We start from the raw sequence: 24256 nt of genomic DNA, 5'->3' as shown, positions 1-24256 counted from the left end.
AACGGATCAACATTTATATATGGTCAGCTGGCAATAGATCAACAAAAGGCCTCCGGATCAACAAGTGAAAATGGATCAACAAAAAACTACCTATACGGCACGTCTGAGCCACAAAGTGCCCAAGGGGATATTTATATATATATATATATAGGTGTTTATATATATATACTTAATATTTCTATTCGAATGAATTAGTGCAATTTAGTAGTTTGTATTCACAAATTTTAACATGTAAAGGCTTTTTAGATCATTATCATTCGAATAAGTGTTAGATTAATAAAATAAGTATGACTATACGGCAATTCTAAAAGGTTGTTAATATTTTTAATATGTTGATTTAAATTTTTTTTCGGATTCTATTGCTGCTGGCTGCAGTTGACTTTTACATCTTCACCGGACGATAGTAGCTGAATAATACTTTAGCCTGAGGAGTCCGTCTTTACCAGACGGATAATACTTTAGTCTGGAGCACCGCTAGGGGTTCGAACCTCGGCTCAGGCCGTCGTAATTTGGATTCCCGTTTGACTGGACGGTGGATTCATTGGAGAGGAGGATTCATATAAGTAATAAATATTGCATAAGGAAAATGTTGCTTTGTTCGTAATAGATAGAGTTCAAATTACTTAGTACCATTTTATAATGACGCCTATGCTGTATCTGTACTCGTATATCTGACGAATGCCACTTACAATTGTGGGTCATTGCCCGGAATATTAAAGGTCCATACAATGAATGGACTGTAGCAAAGACGGAATATTTAAACTATTAGGTGATGGGATGAATAATTACAAATTGGCGCCATTTGCATAATTCTTGAGGCAATTGTGAAAATGTCCAGCCAAACTTACTATGGAGCATAACTTACCAGGCAGAAGTTCTGATGTGATATTATAAATTACTAAATAACCCCCCAAATGTTGTTTTGTCATATAAATTAAAATCGCTATTACAAAATAGGGGTTGATAGTACAAGGGTGAGAAGAAATAAAAAAGAAAATTGTAAAAAAATGAAAAAAAAATGACTGGATAATCCTCATTACTTAGAAAAATGTAAAATATGTATATAGTAGCCGATTCTAAGATGCATACAAAATTTTTGAAAAATTGTTTCGGAAAAGTATTGTAATTGACATTGTGATACGAAAATTTTATATATAAGATATGCATGTCTATGCGTGTTACATTGTGCATGTAACACGCATAACCTTGAATATTTACAATTTGTTTTGGCATGGTTTATAATTTTATTAATTATTTTTACAAAAATTCATCAGTCTGAATATGGCTTATGCGGCAGATTCGAAAAGTGGTTAAAAATCTGTACTTTCTTATACTTCTTTTAATAACTATAGTGAGAACTCACACAGCGTAATCTAGTCTCTAGCTAAGCAGAGCCGGTATTAAGGGTGCTAGAGAACTGATATAACTACTAAGTTTTTTTTTTTGTAAGTATGTACATTATTGTACATACTGACGAAAAAAATACAGTCAGTACATACTTATGAATACAAATGTTAGCACCGTGCGAGGAATTAAACCCACGACCATCTAAACTAAATTGCCAGACTATCGAATCTGTCAATAGCTATTGATGTATTTTTACATTTTTATTATTATAGGGCGGAAAATGAAAACATAATAAATTTCATACCTAGTTATTAAATAAGTATTATTATATTAATATCGTTTACTAAATTTTATTTTTCTTCAAATATTAGTTCTTCGATCTCTTAGTTAACCACACTTCAGTAAAGTAGATCTGATATTTAACATTTATTTATAGCATGAGTCTAATTAAATGCTACTAAATTTATAAAAAAATAGAAAATAGGCCATCGTTGGTATATATAGGAATTATGCTGAAGGGTAAGTAATATTGAAGTTACTTGTTAGATGATTAAACAATATTATATATTTTCGCTTCAGTGATTTGTTTATTTCCGCGATAAAATTATTATGCTATTGTTTGATCCTTCACGTAACGTACACGTGTATGTTCTATCTACATACACGTATTTATATAATATAAACAATTTGACAAACAGTTATAATATATAATTTACAATAATATTTTATACTTATTTATAGTAACATGTAAACTCTAAAACATTTATATTTTATTAATTTTTCTCGTAATAGGAAATGAAAAGCTTGTGTATAAAAATCTCGCGTTACTGTGCTTGTCATCGTTGTCAGTCGTTTAGAATAAAACCAAAACGACTTGACCGATTCTTATGAAAAGTTTGTTTTGTTTTGAATTTTTCGAATAACCTTACCTTTTCAGAATAACCTACCACAAATCGAATATTTCTTATGACATATACGATTAGTGGTAGGGTATTTCTGAAATTATTTCTACGGCAAATTAAGGTTTGCCAGAGTAACTAATTAATATTATAAAGTAAATTGACTGTTTACCGTCTATTTGTCTGTACTGAACTTCTTTGGCTTAGTTTATTCCATATTGTCGCATATGATACGCGACAACATAGATAAAACTAGGCCAAATGATACACTAAAAAAAAACGATGAAGTTGGAAATGTCCTCATTTTTGAAATCGTAGTAATAATATAGTAATAGTATAAAGAATATAATTTTACGGATCTGCCTATTTTCCTGTTGAAAGAGAGGCGAATTCAAAAGTACTAAAAGAAATATTGTATTGCTATTTGCTATCGGATTCTCCCACATCTGAGATTTTCAGCACATTTGAAATTGTTTAAACTAAAATGCATACAGTTTTGGACGCCAGTGCACATAGGAAGCTTTCCGGGCAGTTATGCAAATAAAATGTGCAGGCCACAACCAAGAGACTTACTCGCCTTATGCTAATGAAATTCTCATGGATGTACTGGCTTTGCACGACGTTTCGCCGGGGCGCGTATGTGTGGAATATTATATGCGAAAAGTAAAGATTTCAATTATTTTGCACTTAGTTAAAAGCTGTTATTTAATATCTAGTATTATAGTTACATAATTTTCTATTTGTGTTCTTTTTCAATTCTTAAAAAAAAAAACTTTTTATCCAGGATACAAATTTTAATTCATGCTAAAATAAACGTATTATTTAAAAAGATTTTTTAAATAATACGTAGCTTAAAATTTAACTTTATAATTAAATTTAATTAAAAAAATATTAGAATTTTAATTTTTACTTAACACTTAATATCATTATTATAAATTATTTTGTTATATTCTTGTTCTATATTATTAATTTGTCACAATACAGGATATCTATTTGAATATTTTTATATTGTATTTATAATTTTAGGCAAGTGTACAAAAAATGTTATGGCGTGTAGTGTATAAAAAAAAGTGTATAAAAATATATTGAATGTTGTTATATATATTGAAGTCATAGCATAAACCCTCATTATCATAACAGTGTATTATGCCTAACAACTTTGGGGTAATATATATTATGAGTACACTATAAAATAAGGGTCACCCTTACTTAGCATGATGTTTTTCAGTTTATGAACTAGCTTCATAATAAAATGGTTCTTTATTATCATATTACTATGACTTGAGCAGTAAATAGACAATAAGATTTTTTTATGTAAAGCCACATTATACTGTTCCAGTAAAATCATTATAAATATATAGAAATCAAGTTGAAGGAAGCAAAAATTTTATACTACTAGCTACTCGCTCAGCTTTGCATGGGTTTACATAACATACATACGTGTCTTCTTGAATCACTCTATATATTGCTAAAAACTGCATTAAAATCCGTCGTGTACTTTAAAAGATCTAAGCGAATAGACAGCGCTAGAAGAGACTATATTATACCACGTAAAGATAGTACATCATTACAATCAATATAACAATAAATGTGTATAAGATATTATTTTAATACATCATTTCATCAGACATACAATTATTTATTATGTATAGTAAAAGCTCATATTCACATTATTTACTGTATCTAATTAAGTTAATGTTTATTTTAATCTTTTTAGGATTATTACAGTTAGGGTAACCAAGAGCCAGTGATAGTAGGTATTTATATAATAATACTGTAATATTATGTTATATGTGATAATACTGAATAACTTTCCTCAAGAAGCAAAAAGAGAATCTGAAAAGATCCACTAAATTCATACTGAATTGACTCTCGATTACACAATCGTCCATTTTGTATAGTTATTTTTCGATTGTCACTTTATTTATACAGATTATTTTGTTACAGATATTATTCGTCTATTTTTGTACTTAAATTATATATATACGGTTTATAGCAATATCAGTATAGTTTAATTTTCTATAGCCATAAAACTAAGTACCATGGTTAGTTCAAGTATAGTCTTCACGGTCTATAATATTTAGTTAGCAAAGTTTTCGTGCTTATTTAATGTCTTACCTTTGGTTTTATCGACAGTTTATGTTTATGGCTAATAATAACTTATTCAGTTCTGTGGACATACAGATGAGTAGGGCAGGTACTAAAATGGATATAATCCAACAAATAGAATTCCTTTCGTCTATAAAACTCAATGAAATGTGTAGAAAACTCTATGAACTCATGAAATCTCAGTAAAAACCTTAATGGAGGGGTAGTTAAACACACTGCGTCACTACTTTGTCGTGTCGTAGGTCGTGGATTCAATATTCAAACAATAATCATATTCAAAATATAGGCCTTACTATATATCAGTAATCTTTTGGTAATTACTCTTTTTTTGATCTAGGTATTTTCTACGTGTAACATATAATTAGTAGTATTTCCCATGCTCTTTTTTCTTCTACAAAAACAATCGTGTTGTATTAGTGCGACATAATATATATCTAAGTAATATTATTTATAACAAGTACTAATAATAATAAACATAGCAGAAATATAATAAAATCTATTGGATAATGACAAAAATATTGCAACACATTATTTTACAAGGAACTGTCAAAAACATTGGTAAATTCTGAATTATATCTTTTCTGTTTTCGATGAGTATTTTTCAATCGATATGACTTATTACTTCTGTTCTGGGTTTATTACTATTCTAGGTTTGCCGTAGATTTTGTGATAGATTTTTGGGAGGTAACTTTATTTGTCATTAGGTAGGTACGCGTATTAAAACCAACGTAATAAAGTTAAAACAGTGTTAAGTCTCGTCGTATTTCGGAAAAAGGAAAATAAAAAATAATATTTATGGTAATAGCCGAGTAATTAATGTTAAATAAACATGCTAAGGGCAAAAAATCATTAATGAAAATGCTTCCGTTTATATTTCTCTTAGCAAAGGGACGGAGTGTTACTCGGTCTTTTTCGTAATAATTAGTTTTTCGAGCGAATAAAATAAGCGAAGCAGATAATTGACTGTCATGTACGAGTATCTAGTGATTAAAGCGAGTGACCTTATTAGGCTATGTTCAGACAAGCGCAGTTTTTAAATGGGACTAACTGCCGGGACATATTCTTACGTTAGTACGGTAATTATATATTTAAAAAGTTGTGTTTGTAACTCACCCTTATCCTAACTATGGTTCCAGTGATAGGCATATTTATTGGCTTATGTATATGTCAATGATAAATGTATCAATCTAGCATAGATAGGCAGTGTACAATCTTTCATAATATGGATCTTAACAAAAATAATCATTATGTAATATTAAAAAAAACTTATTTTGTTATATTTTCTTTACTTTTTAGAAACTAATGAATATAATCATTTGGATTATTATCTAAATAATTGTCTTTATATTTTGACTTTAGATAATGTTACGGAATTTTAAAAAAAGAATTAGAGAACAAAAGTCGGACAATTACAAAATTCTTTCTTCTTTAAGATGATTTAACAGTAGTAATTTATCATAGTATAGGTCGGTATATGTAGGTATGAAACATTTGTTGTACTAAAAGACCGTTACGACCCTCGTTACTCACGCTTGTTTATTTTTCTTAGGTAGCTCTTTTAATTGTATTGCATGAATATACATAGGTGTGATATATATAACAAAGGTAATAGAAATTCAATATAGTTTATATATCTTCATTAAACTTTATTACTATGTGAAGTTTAATGTTATTAGCGTATGTCAGTTCTTCGGGTGGGCTACCAGCCTATATACCATTACTGTAATGACCAGATTTTATGATTACTTTTCCAATAGACGTGTTTCATTTTAGTCATATACTAATTTACAACACGTCTATTTCTATCTTAATAAAACTGATTAAGATTGTTTTTGTATCAGGTCTATTTTTAACTAATATACTAATTTTATACCTACTAAGAACAAGATAATAGGCACTTTATTAAATTACCACTTTCGATAGCAACTTTGCCAGGAATTGTAAACTTGAATTAGCTTAATTAGTGGTAATAAATCAATTAGAGTGTAATTAATTCTGAACCTGAGAATCTGTCAGCTGTAGAGCAGTTTAAATTATACCCAACCTAACCTTTAAACTTCACTGAACTGTACTTAGTACTTAAACATTGTTAGTGTACTATACTTCTTTTTAACCGACATTAATAAGACGGATATTTGTAGATTCAATTTGAACGTTATTTATGTGTACGCGATATGAATATTTAGTAGTTTATTTTTGGTTTTTGGTAAATAACTGACAGAAATATATAAATATTTTTTTTTTTATTATATTTATTTATTTCAATATTACAACACCATTACAGTATATCCAAATCGGTGTCGCAACTTAGTACAGTATACATATATATATATATATATATATCAATTTACAACATAACATATTTTATTACATAATATAAACATTATAAAAATTCTAGATACTTTTGAATGGCTTCTGTGATCTTCGGCAGACTACAATCAAAATCAAATATAGTTTTTATTATTATAGAAATAGTTTAGTCTGTAATAAGTTTATCATTACTTTCATAATATATGTATCTAGAAAATATTATTAGACCTTTTAGAGTAATATACGCAAATGGTCATACAAATTGTTCTATTGTGACTGAATTAAACCTACGACTACTTAGGTGGACCAATGTATTAATCTGCCATAAGATAATAAAAAGAATAAACTTGTGAAATATTGTGAAATACACTTAGTTACTTTTAGTTCAACAAAAATAAAAATGTTACCAGATTTGTTTTAATAATTTAATAAATAAGTAAAAGCTTTTGTGTTTTGTTTTTGAATCAAAAAACTATATTCTTAAATTAATAAAATAAGGGAAATTACCTTTTACACGACACATAACAAAAGAGCAGTTAGTGTTTGTCGCTTCCTGTGATTTTACAACTATTATATGTAATGTCATATTATAATACTTAAAGTACATATGATAATGACGTCTCTGACCTTAAACAACATAAAAATTAAAAAAATAAATTATTTTTAGGATTCAGTAGTAGAAATTTAAGATAAACTTAATATATAAAATTTCGTCTTTCAAATAATATTTTGTAAAGCAATATGAAACCTCATATAGATAGAGATCAAACTGAAAACCGAAATGTTATCAACAACTTAATATTGAACTTTGGCATAACATAATATTGAGTGGTATTGTCTGCTGATTTACTTACAGACTGTTGTTTAAGATCGATTAAATATTTAAATGTCAAATTATACTTCAATTTATTCTATTGTAACTAAAAAAGATAATGTGAAATAATTGTCGGCTAATATCAAGACTAGATACCAATTTACTCGCAATTAATCACTAGTAGGTATGTATTTATTTCCATACAAAGGTCCATATTGTCAATACAATTTGTATGTTAATGAGTGTTTTACTACTCTTGCACTGAAGTATTGTTATCATAATTAAATATAGACAGATCATCGAAATCTGTTGAGTATTAGCCGAGGTATACGAGATATGTAATATGTACGTGAAATATAGCTGAATTAAAAAAAAATTCGTAGCATAAGTCACTATTTTAATTTGGATACGATTATTAAATAAAGTCATGAAAAAGGTATATAAATGAGTATACATCATGTATCATGTTTGCATTTATTTATTTATTTATTTATTTATTCATGAACAATGTACATTGTATTTGAATGTTGATACGATGGTTAATAAAATTAATAAATTTACATGTTGTCATTTTACAGAATGTCATTAATAACAAAAAAAAAAACATCAAAAATCGTCAACTGAGTACAGGCATTTATCTATTAGTAGTGACTTCAATTTTTTTGTAAAGCAACTCAAACTATTCAATAATTTAAGATCCTTCGGTAACTTATTATAGAGTATCACCGCTTGATTTCTTGGGCAGTGTGTTACTACGTTTAGTGTAGGAATTATTACCTTCTGTATATTCATTCTCCTTGTTATTAAACGTTGTTTCATGTTATCTTCAGATTCATACAGATGTTTGTTTTTGATTAAGTCTGTCAACAAAACCTGTATATAAAGACTGGGTACTGTAAGAATTTTTAATCTTTTAAAATGGTCTTTACATGATTCCCAGGGTGCAATGCAAACTATGGCTCTAATCGCTCTTTTTTGTGCGAGGAATGCTCTGTTTGTATTGTATTTGTAGCTATTTCCCCAAAATTTAATGCTATATCGTAACCGAGATTCTACCAAAGCATAATATACTGTCAGTAATTGATCTTCCGTAAGTTCTTCTCTCAGACAACGAAGGGCATAACATGCAGAGCTTATGGCATTATCTAATGCACCTGTTTCTGTTTTCCAGCTAAATAGTGAGTCTAAATGTATTCCCAAGAACTTTACTGTTTCAACTACTTTTACGGGTATTCCATTTAGGTGTGTGCTGAGAGTTTGTTTATTTTTAGCAGTTGTTTTGAACAACATAATATTAGTTTTATTTGTGTTTAGTACCAGTTTATTTGCTACAAACCAGGTATTGAAGGCTGCCATTACTGCATTTACTTTGATATTCAGATCATTGATATCTGCACCAGCAATTACTGCATTTGTATCGTCCGCAAATACAACCATTCCAATATCAGAAAACAATTTCAGCATGAAGTTAATTAAATCATTTAAAAAAATAATAAAAAATATAGGGCCCAGTACTGAACCTTGAGGCACACCTCTTGTTACAGTTACTAATGATGATTTATATACCTTCCTCGTGCCGTCTTCATCCATATCGACAATTTCTACGAACTGTTTTCTGTTTATTAAATAGGTTTTTAGTAGAGAAAGAGCTTTATCTGTAACACCGTAGTGGCTAAGTTTACTTATCAGAATCTGGTGCTCGATTGTATCGAAGGCTGAGCTCAAGTCCAAAAATACTCCAGCAACTTTTAATTTATTATTTAATTGCCTTGTTACATCATTAACCATGGCATCAATTGCATTTGGTGTTCCTACTCCTTTTTGATATCCAAACTGTCGTGCGTTTAAAATTAAATTTGTATTAAAATAGGACATCAATTGTATCTTAATAGCTTTTTCCAATATTTTAGATAACACTGGAGAAAGAGCAATTGGTCTATAATTATTAATATTTATTTTTGACATTTTCTTATGTATGGGAATTATTTTTGAAATTTTTAATTGTTCTGGGAAAACTCCCTGATCAATACATATATTAAAGAAATACGACAATGGGTTCGCTAATATATCTATATTTTCTTTAATTATATTTAAGGGCATATCATCATAACCAGTTGACTTTTTGTTCTCCATTCTCTTTACTATCGAAATTATTTCTGATGCAGTTGTTAATCGAAATATCATTTTAATATCATGCTTTGTAACATTATTATATAATAGTTTCATTGCATCTTCAGTATTTGTAGTGTCTTTTGTACTATAATCAAATTTTTTTGAAAACATTTCCGCAATTTCTTTTGTATCTGAGATGGTCGTATTTTTTGATATTATTATAAGCTTCTCATGTCTACTAAGTGCTTTATTACTTTTATATCTATTTACAACTTTCCAGATTTCTTTATTTGAGTTACTACATTTCTTTATCTCGTTCTGTACTGTTAATGTTTTTGCTTTCCTTATTACCCTCCTATAAATATTTATGTATTTCTTTCGGTAGCTGTATATGCTTTCGTCATTTTGATTTTTATCCAGTGTGCAAAGAACTCGTTTCATTTTGCTAGATACTTTTATTCCCTTTGACACCCATTTCAATTTTCCAGTTTTGCAAGTATTTATTTTAATTGTTTTTAACCTAAAATTTTTCCTAAATATTCCAAAGAACTTTGTCAGAAAGTTATTTATACCTAATTCAAGCCATTTTACTTTTTTTATGCTTTGCCTAAATTTTGCATTGTTGTATGTATTAAAAATCCTTCTTTTAATGTATACATAGTTTTGCTTACATTTCCTCTCATGTATATTTTCCGCTAGAACTTGAGTCAATATAGCAGCGTGCCCATCTGAAAGACCATTATTATCAACTGTGGTGTTGATAAATGAGTTGTCAGGAATATTTGTCAATATATTATCAATGCAAGAGTAGGAGTCATTTCTTATAAAGGTGATGTCGTTAACAAGATACCGAAAATTATAACATTTTATGAGGTTTAAAAAGTCACTTTTCATTTTATTTTCTTTTAAAAAGTCTATATTGAAGTCACCACATATTATACATTTTTTATCAAAGTACTGTTGTAAAAATATTTCAAATTTTTCCATAAAAATCTCAATGTTAGAACCATTTTGATAACAACAAAAATATTTAATTCCAGTGTTTGAATCCTGCACTCCACATATTTCAAATTGCTGATCCATACCAAATCGTTTACATTCTGTGATATCATTTGCTTGTCTGTCCTTATTAACTAATATTAAAGCACCTCCTCTCTTTTTACTAATTCTAAAATAGCATGATACAATGTCATAATTCATAAAACTTATTGATGTAACAGATTCCGTGTTTAAGAAGTGTTCTGTAATGCAAACAAAGTCAGGTGGACAAGGTAACATTTCGAAATATAATTGCAGCTGATCAAATTTTTTCCTAAGATATTCTGATAAAATATGTTTATTGGTATGCATGTAGATGAAGTACTTTTATTCCACTTAGGGACGAAAAAAAGTATTTGGTTCTGCATCTTGATTTTCTACTTCTACCTGTGTGGCCTGGACTATATTTCTAATTTCTGTTTGTGTTGCCTTAGATGTGTATGATTTTAATTTATAGTCAATTTTTAAAATATCTCTAAGTAATCTTTGACTAATATGAGTTGTATAGAACTTTTTAAATGGTACACGTCTATAGAAATCCATATCTACAAAAGTTACGTTTTTAAATTGGTTACAAGTGACTTTTAGCTTATTATTTAACTTAAGTTCATTCAATACACTGTTTTGAGGAACTTCCCCTACTAGTATATTCACTTTACATTTTAGATTATTCAGAAAACAATACAAATGGGATATACATTCATATGGATTCCTGTCATTAATGCCACCTAACAATATAATGTAGTCATTCTCAGTTAATGAATTTTGTAACAGGTCACAGTGATCAATGATTTTAGATAAACGCGCACCTGGTTTAAAAAAGCTATAAACTTTATATTGTGATCCCAGTAATTCCTGCATTTTCTTCTGAAGTCCTCTTCCCTGCTCATCTGCCATAATAATTACTTTCTTCTCCTGATGTGATTTATTTTCTAATATTTGTTTTTCAGTATTTACCGAAGAAGTAACAGAACACGGACTGCCCTGTTGTAGTATGTCATTTTGTTTGCTTACAGTGTTTGGTGACGACTTCAACATATCACTACAATATTCAAAGTTATTATTTCTTAACTGTGGAGAAAGACATTCCGTGTGCGACACTTTTCTTGGTCCCACATATAGCTTTCTGTTTATGTTCAATGTGTATCGACTGGCTTCTAGCATACTACATCCTGTAATATTTAATTTATTTGAAATTTTTTTATTCGAAATTGGTGTACTTGTCCCAGATTCTATCTTCTTATATATTTTGTTTATTTTGTCCTTTGACTGTAACTGTAATTTTAGTTGCCTGTTCTCTAAAAGTAAATTTTCTACTTCATTGTTGGCCGATTGAAGTTCAATATTAAGGGTTTCTATCTGTTTTTTATATTCATTTATTTCTTCATTATCCTCTAATGATGCATTTGGAGCACTCCTTATTGTAGCATTCAATTGACTACAGCTTGATAAATCCAAATACGATAGCGAAGTGTTTCGCCGTCATCGTAATGTAACAAATTCCTCGTCCATATTTATCTTCCAGTTCCACTACCCTCAATCACCTATTTGTATTAAGTGATTTTATGTACCTATATGAAATTATGGACCACTATCCAAATAATTTAATATTTTCAATTCTAACATATCCAAATCTTGTCTGATATACTTATTATTTATTACAAAATCTATGTGCCGCTGTCTGGGTTCGAAGGCACGACCTCTCGGATCAAAAGCAGATGCCTACCAAACTAGGCCAATGTTATTGATAATCAACTTTTCAAAATTTTGTATCAATATCGGAATACGAGAATGCTTTGCCGTTACAATCTTTCTTTTGAATGCAATGTCCAAAAGCTACTAAATTTATTATACCCTGCACATTTATAAAAATGAAATATACAGATAAGTCACTAATTAATCACTTTCATTTCACAATTAGAGTGTTTTATTGTAAGTTGCTATTTATAATCACTTAAATGTAAAAAATATTGCATTAAAATGTCACTTCAGTTTGTTTCATAATTGTCACTTAGTTCCACTTTGATCACTTATTTATTCATTGTTTCTATATAGTTTGATGTGCGAATAGTATCACTTGGTTTTTATAACATAAGTAACTAAATTAACTTGTAGTTTGTGCGTTATTCATCCGTTTTATATTTTTAAGAATTAATTTGACTGAGAGCTATGTCTACACGTTGAAGCGCCACCTGGCTGTTGTAATACGTAAGTGACATAATATAAAACTACGGAACTCTAGTAACGAATGTCCGATACGTTATTAACAATTTTTTTTATAATGTGCTTTTATATTGGTGAGAATAAGCATAATTTTCTGCTATTTAATCTCAATGTTTACTCATTTGGTTTAGTTTCGTGTCACTATATAAATTGATATTGTTGGTACACATACACTAGATCGACGGACATCATGTATCGTGTAATTGCTTTCGTATTATTCGCAGTGGCTGTAACATTGGTAAATAATATAATATCATGTTTTGTGATAGGGTTACTCTTGACAATATTTATCCTTAATAATGCTTTAACCGGGAGCAAGTTCAAGTTACGTAATAATTAAAGTATTTTACATGACTTTTAATTTATTTAGGACTAGTTTATATTAATATAATTGCAATAAAACAAATAATAAAATCCTTTTAATAAAATAAAGTTAAAGAATATTTTTTGGTAACAATTTTTCTTTAACGTAATCCTTTAATTATATACTTATTTTAATCTTTTGTATTTAATGTATATTATTTCTATTGTTAATCGGGTCTTAAAACGAACAATTTAATCCTAAATAAAGATATACCTGGTTAGGTATATCTTTATTTAGGATTTAGGATACCACTCCGCTCGTGACCATGGCTAGTACAATCTAGTCGAAACGTCGATGGAGGTAAATTTATTTACCTTTATTTACCATAAAATTATTTGTGGTAAGACTCGGTTAATTACATTAATAATTTTGATTATGTAAGTATCTAAATATATGTATTAATAGATTTTATTTTATTTTATCAACAGGCTGCTAGCAATGAAGAACAGACAAAATGCTCAAGAGTTTTGATGCACCCTGTAAGTACTCTAAAAAATCTTACTGATTTCAATTAAGGTACAAATTGTTATCTGGTTTTAATAAAACCAAAGCTTAATAAGTTAAATTAGTAATATTGTAGGCACTGGTCTGTACTGATTTTACTTATTATTGATGGCCTCGATGATCTAGCGATTTTAGCACACCGCTTTACTTCCGATTGTCGCGGATTCGATTCCTCGAAAATCTCAACACTAGCGCTGCTTATAATGGGACTAGGTGCTGTGTAAATTGTTAATTTATTTAATATTTTGACCCTAATCAATTAGTGCTAGTTGGTAGTTATTATTCAGACATTTCAACTTAATAATGTAAAGAATTATTTAAAAGACCAATATGCAAGTTTTTTGCTTTTTCTTCTTTTTGTGATAAGGTAGCTTTCGGAATGAGCGATACAAAGTCACACTTATTTATTTCAATGTATCGCTTCAGTGCTTAAATTTAAGTTTATTTGAACAACTAATTTTCTATTACTTATAAGTCAATATTTAATATAAACAATTACAAAAAACAATCATTGTAATCTAACGCGGCACATCGAGGCACCGTTGCCTCTTTGAATGGCCATACTTAGCCTTTGGGCAAAATAGCTACCAGCTCTCGGGTCACAAGTAACCTCGATGAGCCGCGCTGAAATATATGTTAAAAACAATTTGGCTTCCGGGCTCCATGGGCCCAACGTCAATTTTCTATTGTTATTCTATAAAATAAGATTGATTTTATAAAGTTCTTTATGTATACCAAAATTTAATATATTTTTTACTTAAATGTATATTCAGTTTTGCCAAATTTTGTAATTTATATATAGTTTTAATATTTGTTAAGCATATTTACTACTAATATTAATATGTTTCAGGCCGTGAAATATTGTTGCAAAAAGGGTATTCATCATCATTTTAAATCTTCGATGGCCATACATCGACGAACTCACAACGATGAGTTGAATTTGAAAGAATGTTTCCACCACAAGAAATCGGATCCCGTAAGTTTTACTTGTTTCTTTAAACTTTCGCTAAAAAAGGGTATATTACCAAAACTACAATAAGCAGTTAAGTCGATGTAAAATGCTGAAATGCAATGACTTCGTTGTATTTTAAACTTCAAATTATTTAATTTTTGGGTATTGTAAATATGAAAATAATAAATTATTAAAACGTAATTAAGTTTGTCAAACATATTCATTATTATTTAGTTAATATATTATAGTTAGAGGGCCTGGGCATGGGCCTGGTATAGTCATATCAGTTGACTAGTACCCATAACACCACCTCTACTTAGCTTGGGACTAAATTAAACTATGTGGTTTTTTCTGGGTTACATTATTAATTATTATTAGTATGTCATTACGAGGGACAACGTTATAATATAATAAAAATAGTAAACCTAAACCCTTAAGTTTAGATTTACAATTTGGCTGTCTATTTTGTATGTTTATTACGAAATGACATTTTCTGTTGCCAGATTATCATGATTTTTACGACTAAAGTCATGCCTTTTATTTATTCCCATTATATGATGCCATACCAAAAACTTGAATCTTTATTTATAAAGATATTATTGATTATATAAACCTCAAATTATTGTTTTTCAATATACCTAGGTTGACTTGGTTCTACATTCTTTTTTTAGTGTGAAAAAGAACTATGTATTGCAAATAAGAAAGGCTTCGCTTCGGCTGATGGAGAAATAGATAGGGATGCTTTAGCTATGGTCATTGAAAATGAATTTAATGAAAATAGTGAGCTGAAGGAAGCGATTGAAGAGAACTGCGTGGGAGAAGATTTGTCCAAGTTCGGTCCTGAAGATTTGTGCGATGTGTTGAAATTGAGGCTATGTATCGAGATACAGCATCTTAAAGTGAGTACCTATACCAGAAAATAGACGAATTTATATTTATAGTTACATAATATTTTAAAATTATTTAAGAAACTATAGTATTATAATGTTGATCTGTCATTAACCATTTCCGTCAAAAACATTACATTTTGAAACATGTATGACTCCGAAATATACTGATAATCTTTAATCTCAATCCAACTACTACAAAATCACATAATTATAATCAGTATTGAAAATAATAGCAAGCAAAATGCCCGTATCTTACAGGCAATAGTGTATGTATAATAGTCTGGAGGTAATTTTCGAGTTTTTATTTTCTCAAAGAGTTCTAGAAAACATACTTATTTCTTAACAAAATTGTAAAATTTAATCAGTTGGTAATTGCGAACAATGTGATTTTAGAATCTTTGTCTTTCTGAATCTCCTTCATAAAATATTATACCGATTACAGTTTTTACGATCTGGATGGCTGTTGAATTCTAACTCTGAGACCTAATTACTGACATTAATTTAACTTTTAATGAGAATCTATTTTTCACAGTCCAATTGCAGCCAGTTTCCAACTTTTTGTCTAATTTCTAACAAATTTATTATATATTAATGTTATAGAAATTGTAGATAAATTTCGGAGAATTAAGTAAAATTTATTAGTATATCTCCATGATGATAACATTGGCAGGGAGTTGATAGGAATTGTTTTTAATCTATTTCTTATTATAAGTTATATTTATGTCTTGACTTATTATGTAAAAAAAGTTTTCATTTAACTATTGTTTACCACCTACACCCAAATCATTAAAACTAGGAAGTACATATTTTTGCATAGGTTCCGTTTAGTATGCAGACATAGATTAATTTATAGGAACATGTTATTTTAATAATTTATTATAATATAATATTGATATTTACAGGCTTGCGTTGAGTGGGACGATGAGGTACCATGCGAAGGAACGAAGAAATTAGTAGAAGATTGCATGCAACTGTCAGCCTAATGCAAATATGAAATAAATACAATTACTGAAGACGGCAATAAATTAAAATGTTATGGAATTGGTTTATATTTAAATTAAACAAAAGCAACATTATCTTTGGTTTTTAATTAATTTATAAATATAACAAAAAATAACAATTTAATATGGTATCAGGGAAGGAAGAAAATGATAAATTATGAATGTCATTTCTAATTTAATCTAATTTTTTTATATACCTTTGGGCATGTAATCATCTCTCTGATTTAATTAATTACGAGATTATAATGATTGATTATTGCATTGGGCGCCGTAAATTATTGATGCTTTCCGGTAATTGGAAAGTTTAGATACAAACTTTCCAATTACCGGAAAACAAAAAAATGAAGCTCGGTAACAATCAATGTCGAAAGGATTTTTGAAAGAAATTTTGAAGGAAGCCGAATGAGGATTACATACTGACACTCAGTCTATTTATACTGTTATTTCATAAAGATATTTATGAAATAAGAGTATAAATAGAAATAATCATTATTCAAATAAACTCATTACAAGCACTTTTGAATAACCTTTTTTTTTATTCTATCACTCATTAGGAAAATAGACTTTGATGTTGTTCTTTTGAATAAAAGTTATTTTAAATAAATAAAAACATAGTAATAAGTAGGAGGCATGCCATAATCAACATAGAAACCGCTGCGCACTCATTCTTTGTGCAATCAGTTAATATTATCAGCACTATAAATTTTAAGTATTTTATATGAAATTTGAATCTTTTTTCAGGCAGATTTAGAACAGACTCTGGCATTTTCCATAAAAAAGCGGTTACGGCGTTATCCTAATTTATGGATCATATTATTTAATTATTGTGATTGTTTGGAAGTTATTTAATCGAATTACACGAGTCTTCAAAGTAATATATTCAGCTACACCTTCACCAGGATACAAAGGTCTGAGTGAGTGACGTTTTTCAATAATTTATAGCGTAACATTACACGCCAAGTCGCTTTCGGCTTGTCACACCTCAAATGAGGAAAGTTTACCACTTTCATTTTATGTAATTCAACTGAGCTACTGTTTTCTATAATTTTGATTTTAGGAACACCTTAATAATAATAATTAGTAATTGAAGTGATAAGTCTTGCAGTGTTTTTTTTATGGATGATAATGGAATGGTGTTCCTGCCTGCGCTAACGGTTTACGCTGGCAGGGCACCAGTGGAGGATGATAAGATGAGCATGAGGTCAGGTCAGTCAGCCCATCGTGACAAATTCACCAGGAATTTATCACGATGGTTTCCAGGGGGAACCGCGTGGAGGTCTACCTGACATTGTACATTGCTAGTAATTGGGTGATGAGTCCACATTAATAACAATCCCCTTCCCCCAGTCTTGCAGTGTTGTGTAGTAACGGTATAGGTAATACTTATATTATCACTCTATTTTGTATTCATATGTATTTGACGGCCTCGGTGGTCTAGCGGTTTAATATACCGCTTTACTTCCAATGGTCGCGGGTTCGATTTCTCGCACGGCACAAACATTTGTATTTATGAGTAGGTATTAGTGTTTGTGTCGGTCTGGGTGTTTTCCGTGTATAATATGTATGTAAGACAAGAAAAAAATGAGTTGACATTTAATCAAACAACTAAGCTGAAAAATAATAATCTATTCGTTAAAATATAGCATTCAGGTTTAATGTACGGTGTGGATTTCATTTACATTTACAAATTCAGGAAAGGATTCCTTGAAATTATCAAAATAACAAATGGCTAAGGTACTGTAGCATGTAAACTCAGGTAAAGTCAATGAAAACAGCTAGTAAAGAATAAAGTGTTAATTAATAAACATTATTCATAGTCCGCCGACGTTATCTAAAATAAGCATTGAATAATTATTATCTTGTTATGACATCCTACGTACATTTCACATCTAAATAAGTATATTTAGGGAATGTTAGAATCACAATGTTCTAATATTTATTTACAATAATAGCATAAAAAAAACAATAATGTTACGCAATCTTTAAAAAATGCTTGCCATATTTTTTCATTATCGGTTAAATATTAGGTACAGTTCTTCGTTATAACTTACACTAAAAAGTAAAAATTTACATAAATACTCTCATTTGTCGTATAAACGAACTAAATAGAAGTAATGCTGCTACAATTTTTATTTCTTTAATTAATAATATTATGAACGCGAAAGTTTATGAGTACGGATGTATGTTACTCTTTCACGCAAAAACTACTGAACGGATATGATTGAAACTTTACAGTAACATAGCTTATACATCAGTATAAATTTCCTACGGGTGAAATCGCGGATATAGCTAGTAATAAAATAATACAGGCTGCTCGTGTTAATTTTGAACACCAAGTTTATTTTTATATAATAATATACAATTAGTTTATTAAGTTAAAGAATGTTCTACATATAGTATGTATATATATACTGATGAGTCAATTTCACATAAGTAATAAATAATGAACGAACAAGATATTGAAGCTACACAAATTGTTAATATTCTATTACCGTAGTGTATACACTTCTATTCATAATACAAACGGAATCTAATGAAGTCTGTACAGATGATTAATTGTCCGCGCCTACCGTTAATTAGTACCCGAATAATGTTGCAAGGAATATTATTCTAATATTGACAAATTTGGTTCTACCTGCCTTAATTTGTTTTAGTATTGTCATTACATATGCTATTTAACAAATCTGTCCTTTTACTACAATACCTATCATAGTTAAGTATAAAAAAAATGTTTTCTTTAACACACCTTATTAAGGATAACTCAACATATTATATGTTGTCAACATATATAACATACTAATATCTATTCAGTACTAACACTGAATAGATATTTATTAAATTTATATAAGAAGCACTAGTTTTGAAAACAAAACTCGTCAAAGTCGGTTAAAGTAGAAAAAAAATCTGATAGCGTTACAAATAAAAATGTAGTTGAATTTAGAACCATGTCCTTTTTTTAAGATAGTTGAAACATTGTTAATTATTATATCATACAATATAGATCACAAAATGACAATTCATTTCCTGAAAAATAATTACATGACATATATAACTTATATGAACACAGCTAACAATTTTAGATTACAATAAAATTCCATGTTTCACACTGTTTAGAGTGTGATTTTTCAATAGTAAGGATTTAGTCTTTAAAGTAATATTTTTAAACAAATAAAAGTTATTTTATCTATGTTAAACGAAACAATAATGATTTAGTGTTACAATTTTTTGTTTGATACCACCAATAGGCAGTGATATCTGAAACATGCATACGTAGTTGCGAATAACACTAGTTGAATATCAATATATTTTTTTAATTAATTAATAACAATATCTCAGGATAATTCACACAGTGCCGTATAGTCCCAAGCTAAGTATAGCTTGTAGGTACTAGACAACTGATATAAATACATAGATACATTTTTCTTTGTAAATATTATGTAATATGTTATCTGTGGTAAATATACAGTACATTCATATGTGTATGTACATAGAAAACATCCAGACCAATACAAATAATCATACTAATGAATACAAATGTATGTTATGTACAGTGCCAGGATTCGAATTCACAATCGTAGGACGTTTAATAATAACTCATAATATTAAATAGTTTGACACTTATAAATCTATTATATACATTTATTGTGGGATGTTGAGTCTTAAAATACAGTCTATTATATTCTTCAATAGAATGAATAAAATTGTTATTCCGTGAAACGAGAAATGAGAAATGGAGAACGTAGTAATAGTTTATTTGATATTTAGTACCAGTTACAAAGAGCGCTCAATGAGACTATACTTATATAATTCTTGGAAGATATTGAAAATGTTGTAGCTATTTTTAATCAAATTATATTTTAGATAGACAGATTTATTCCAATACTACTAGAATAATATTGCCTAAATTCAGAATAAGTGTGGATGACATAATATTTAATCACTTTATTCTGTTCGGGTACTTCATAATAATAATAATTACTTATATAATATTGTGTCTATTGATATATTATTACATATATATTCATTAAATGGCAATGGGCAGGGCTCATAGCTCGTAGGACAGATGGCCGTTGAGGCAATAATATGTGGGCTAGAGTGGCGACTACGGACCGGAAAACGCAGCAAGGTGGACTCACGATCTGTTCAAGATCGCTGGTAGGCGATGGATGCGAGCGGCGCAAGACCGATCGTCGCCGTCGTGGAGATCTTTGGGGGAGGTCTTTGTCCAGCAGTGGACGTCTTCCGGGCTGAGATGATGATGATGATGAATCATGAATTTGTTTGCTTATATACTTTTACGTACATTACTTTAAAAAAATATATATTTCATGAGCAAAATATTTTTAATAATAATATAATTAACATAGGATAATCTATGTAATAAGTTACATGTAAAAATACCGCATATCTTCCTAATATAAATAATAATGCAATATGTATTTGGTAATTGTAGTGGTAAATGAGTTAAAGGCCTATCTAAAGTTAAACGGTAAACGTAGTCTATATAAATTAACTGCACTACCGGCATCAGGTTATCATGTGACCCGTGATACCACTCATGCGTTCGCAACACACCAGAAGACTTCACTTCCAAATTTCAAACGAAAGCGAAACAGAGTATTTACTCTCTAAACTGAATATAATAAATAACTAAATATAGTAAATTTGGGAAATGGAATACAGTTAAATATCGAATTTAAACGAGTTTGATATAACTATATTAAAATACCATTAATTATTTTAAATGAACATGCAGTAATTAAAATAGAACTTCAGGCTTTAATTGATTACGGGTCTACGTAAAAGTCGTTGTTTTTCAAAATAAAATTGTATTTATTTAGGTTAATCAAAATATTCTCCATTCTGTTTCTCGGCACGTTTTCGCGTTAATGTTTTAGTTAGGCCGCTCAAGAATAAACAATGAAACAAACCGAAAGTGATAAGCCATTGTTTCGTTTGCATTGAGCTGAATAGGGAACGGGTCTTAATGGATGCTTGGCAGTTTAATGAGTACTTAGCATGTTCTAGTCTCGTTCATTAAAATGCAATTATTTTAAGTGTCCCGCGCCTAAATGGCAATAGAGAATGGTGGTAGCACGCTCAAAATATTTGGAGCTAAAACTTTTCAATAGAACAAAGGGTCAAATGGGAAATAAAATAATAGTAGGCATTTCTTTGTCCTAAAAAGGATAATGCAGATAATTCTGGCAATACTTTATTTTCACATCATTTTGGATTTAGTTTATGATGAATATCAATATATATAATAATATATATATTATCAAAATTGCACTGATTCTGAAGCAACTACAACATTGGTAAAACTGGATATATTGCTACATGTCTAGAATTATAAATGCTGCTTAATTGAATCGGATTTATTAGTGGATTTGCCTGGAATATAGCCGGTATATTATTATATTTTTTTGTACAATGAAATGCAACTTAATTGCAAATGCATCTTTATTGTAGTAATCTGTATTGTATTACATCCCATTTTTATTATGAGTGTAATAAATATGTACTATGAGAAAATATAAAGAACTTCTAATGCTACAAGAATGATAAAGAATTTTATATTAAAACCGGATATTGCATCTTGCGTATAACAATACCGTCTTTAATGATATGCTAATTACGTATTCAATTATTAGTTGGAAAAATAATAACGGAAAGAGTAGTAAATATTTATTGTATAAGCTTAATTTATTATGATACTAGGTAGGCAAATAGGTTGAGAAATAATCACTTGTTACACGTTACTGGTACTAAGTAAAGGAGTAACACCTATAGGTAAACACAGGAGGAACTCTATGTGAGGAACATTGGAGTACCCAATTTTCTACTATATAATTAAAACCTAGTGTTAATTTAATTGTTATATTTTGCTCTTATTCCTTTATATGTAATTTATGTGGTACTGCATCATACTTACTTGTCACTTATCATTAAGTATATCTCGCCTAATTTACGTAATATGTTTTTAAATTATTTAGACCTATTTGTTATTCTGATTTCATCAAAATCCGTTACAAAAGTTGTTTTTGCGTGAAAGAGTAAACATCTAACCGTATTCCCTCCATTTATGCATCTATCCATCAATACTCACAAACATTCGAGTTTAAAATATTAGTAATATATACAAATAAAGAATTATAATACTAATTACTTATACAAATTTATTCTAAAAAGAGAACGGTTTTTGGTATGAGGAAACTAAACTTCGGAGGTAATGTACTGTAGTGAGAGACTCTATCATTTCAAAAAGGGCATTATGTAATGGTACCAGCTATATATTAAAAACAAAGTTAAGACCATTACAGCAAAGCTGAAGAGGAACACTAGAACATAATAAAGTCATCTTCTGGCTTAGTATTATGGCGTTATGTTAAGGACACCACCCTAAGAGTATTTATGTGTACTGCCACTGTAAACGGAACTATAAAAAAAACTGATAATTTACCGAGTTGGACTAGGTACAAATATGATCTGCACCTCAGCCTGGTCTATTTGAGCTACTAAGTAGCTTGCTCTGTAAAATGTGTTTCGTTTAAAGCTATAACGCAGTGAAATTTCAGGAAGAGGCAGACATCTTAGTCCTTCATAATGGCAACGCAAGAGTAGTATCACGGACGTCATATGATAATGCGATATGTGAGCAGATGAGAGAAAGAACCTGTATGTCTCTAATAAAATGAAAAATATCATGTACTTCCCTCTCTTCTCGCATTCTCTTTTTATCTAAACATATTATATAATGAATCATAATCGTACATAACATGTTTATTTATTTACGTATTATTTGTCTGCTTATATTTGTATTTCTTATTTAGGGGATAACAACAAAAGATCAGCTTTACAATGAAATGCTTAGGGGTATGAGGCGTTAACTTGGGGCTTCACAATAAGTAGAGAGTAGGCTTCGGTCACACTGACTGATTTTATTGTCTTTATTATAAGCTAATAAATTGTCAGCTGTTATCTTCTACTATGGCAAGAAATATTTATGTATTTTCAATTTAATTTCAAAAAGTACACAAACTATATCGGAAAAAGTGATATTTTAAGGCAGTCATAGATTAGCTGATTCTATTGTGTTCTTAAGAAGGCAATTGTAATTGTAAACACTGGAATCTTTTAGAAAAAGGATGAGCCACCATACTCTTCCCGATTGGAATTGATAAGTCCGGTCGGTAATTCAAATAAGATATACTCGGTGTGTGTAATGTGTGATTACCCTTATTTTATGAGGATAAAGATCGTAATATGCCATATGGATAAAGTGTTCATGCAAAGTCTTCTGTATGAACATCTACCTCAATTCTTATGCTAAGCGGCTTGCTTGCATACTGTGTTCTAAGGATAAGCTACATTGAAATTGCTTAGTACACTGTTTCCGGCCCCTTGAAAGTAAGAAATGCCAATGGAAATGATAACTTGAACATGCCTTATTACCAATTATATCTGCGCTGTAAACAATTTTTCATATAATATAGTATATTAAACATGTTTTATGATTTTTCATTGTAGATTGTTGGTAGGTATTTGCCGCCAACTGTACCTTTACTAGTCTTTACGTTGACGATCATACAGACTAGACAGATATAATGAAGTATGCCTACTACAGTAGGTATACTTCATTATATCGCGGTATATATCATTAGATAATATTTATATATAAAAATCTAATAAT

General features: G+C 29.4%; 1 protein-coding gene across 2 annotated transcripts; it reads left to right on the top strand.

The window, feature by feature from the left end:
* Positions 1 to 1718: 1718 nt before the first annotated feature.
* LOC131849499 (uncharacterized) lies at positions 1719 to 16619 on the top strand. 2 transcript variants are annotated; one of them, XM_059199580.1, is made up of 5 exons: positions 1719 to 1866; positions 13645 to 13695; positions 14571 to 14696; positions 15344 to 15571; positions 16465 to 16619. In XM_059199580.1, the coding sequence occupies exons 2-5, from the start codon at positions 13687 to 13689 to the stop codon at positions 16543 to 16545; spliced, it is 444 nt and encodes a 147-aa protein (XP_059055563.1). In that variant the 5' UTR covers positions 1719 to 1866; positions 13645 to 13686; the 3' UTR covers positions 16546 to 16619. The 2 variants fall into 2 exon arrangements, with proteins under 2 accessions (XP_059055563.1, XP_059055562.1); XM_059199579.1 differs by lacking the exon at positions 1719 to 1866 and adding an exon at positions 2835 to 2909.
* The last annotated feature ends 7637 nt before the right edge of the window (positions 16620 to 24256 follow it).

This window comes from Achroia grisella, unplaced genomic scaffold, assembly GCF_030625045.1.
Source record: "Achroia grisella isolate CSIRO2021 unplaced genomic scaffold, CSIRO_AGI_Agris_v1 utg642, whole genome shotgun sequence".
NCBI lineage: Eukaryota > Metazoa > Arthropoda > Insecta > Lepidoptera > Pyralidae > Achroia > Achroia grisella.
This window is presented reverse-complemented; position numbering and strand designations above follow the sequence as displayed.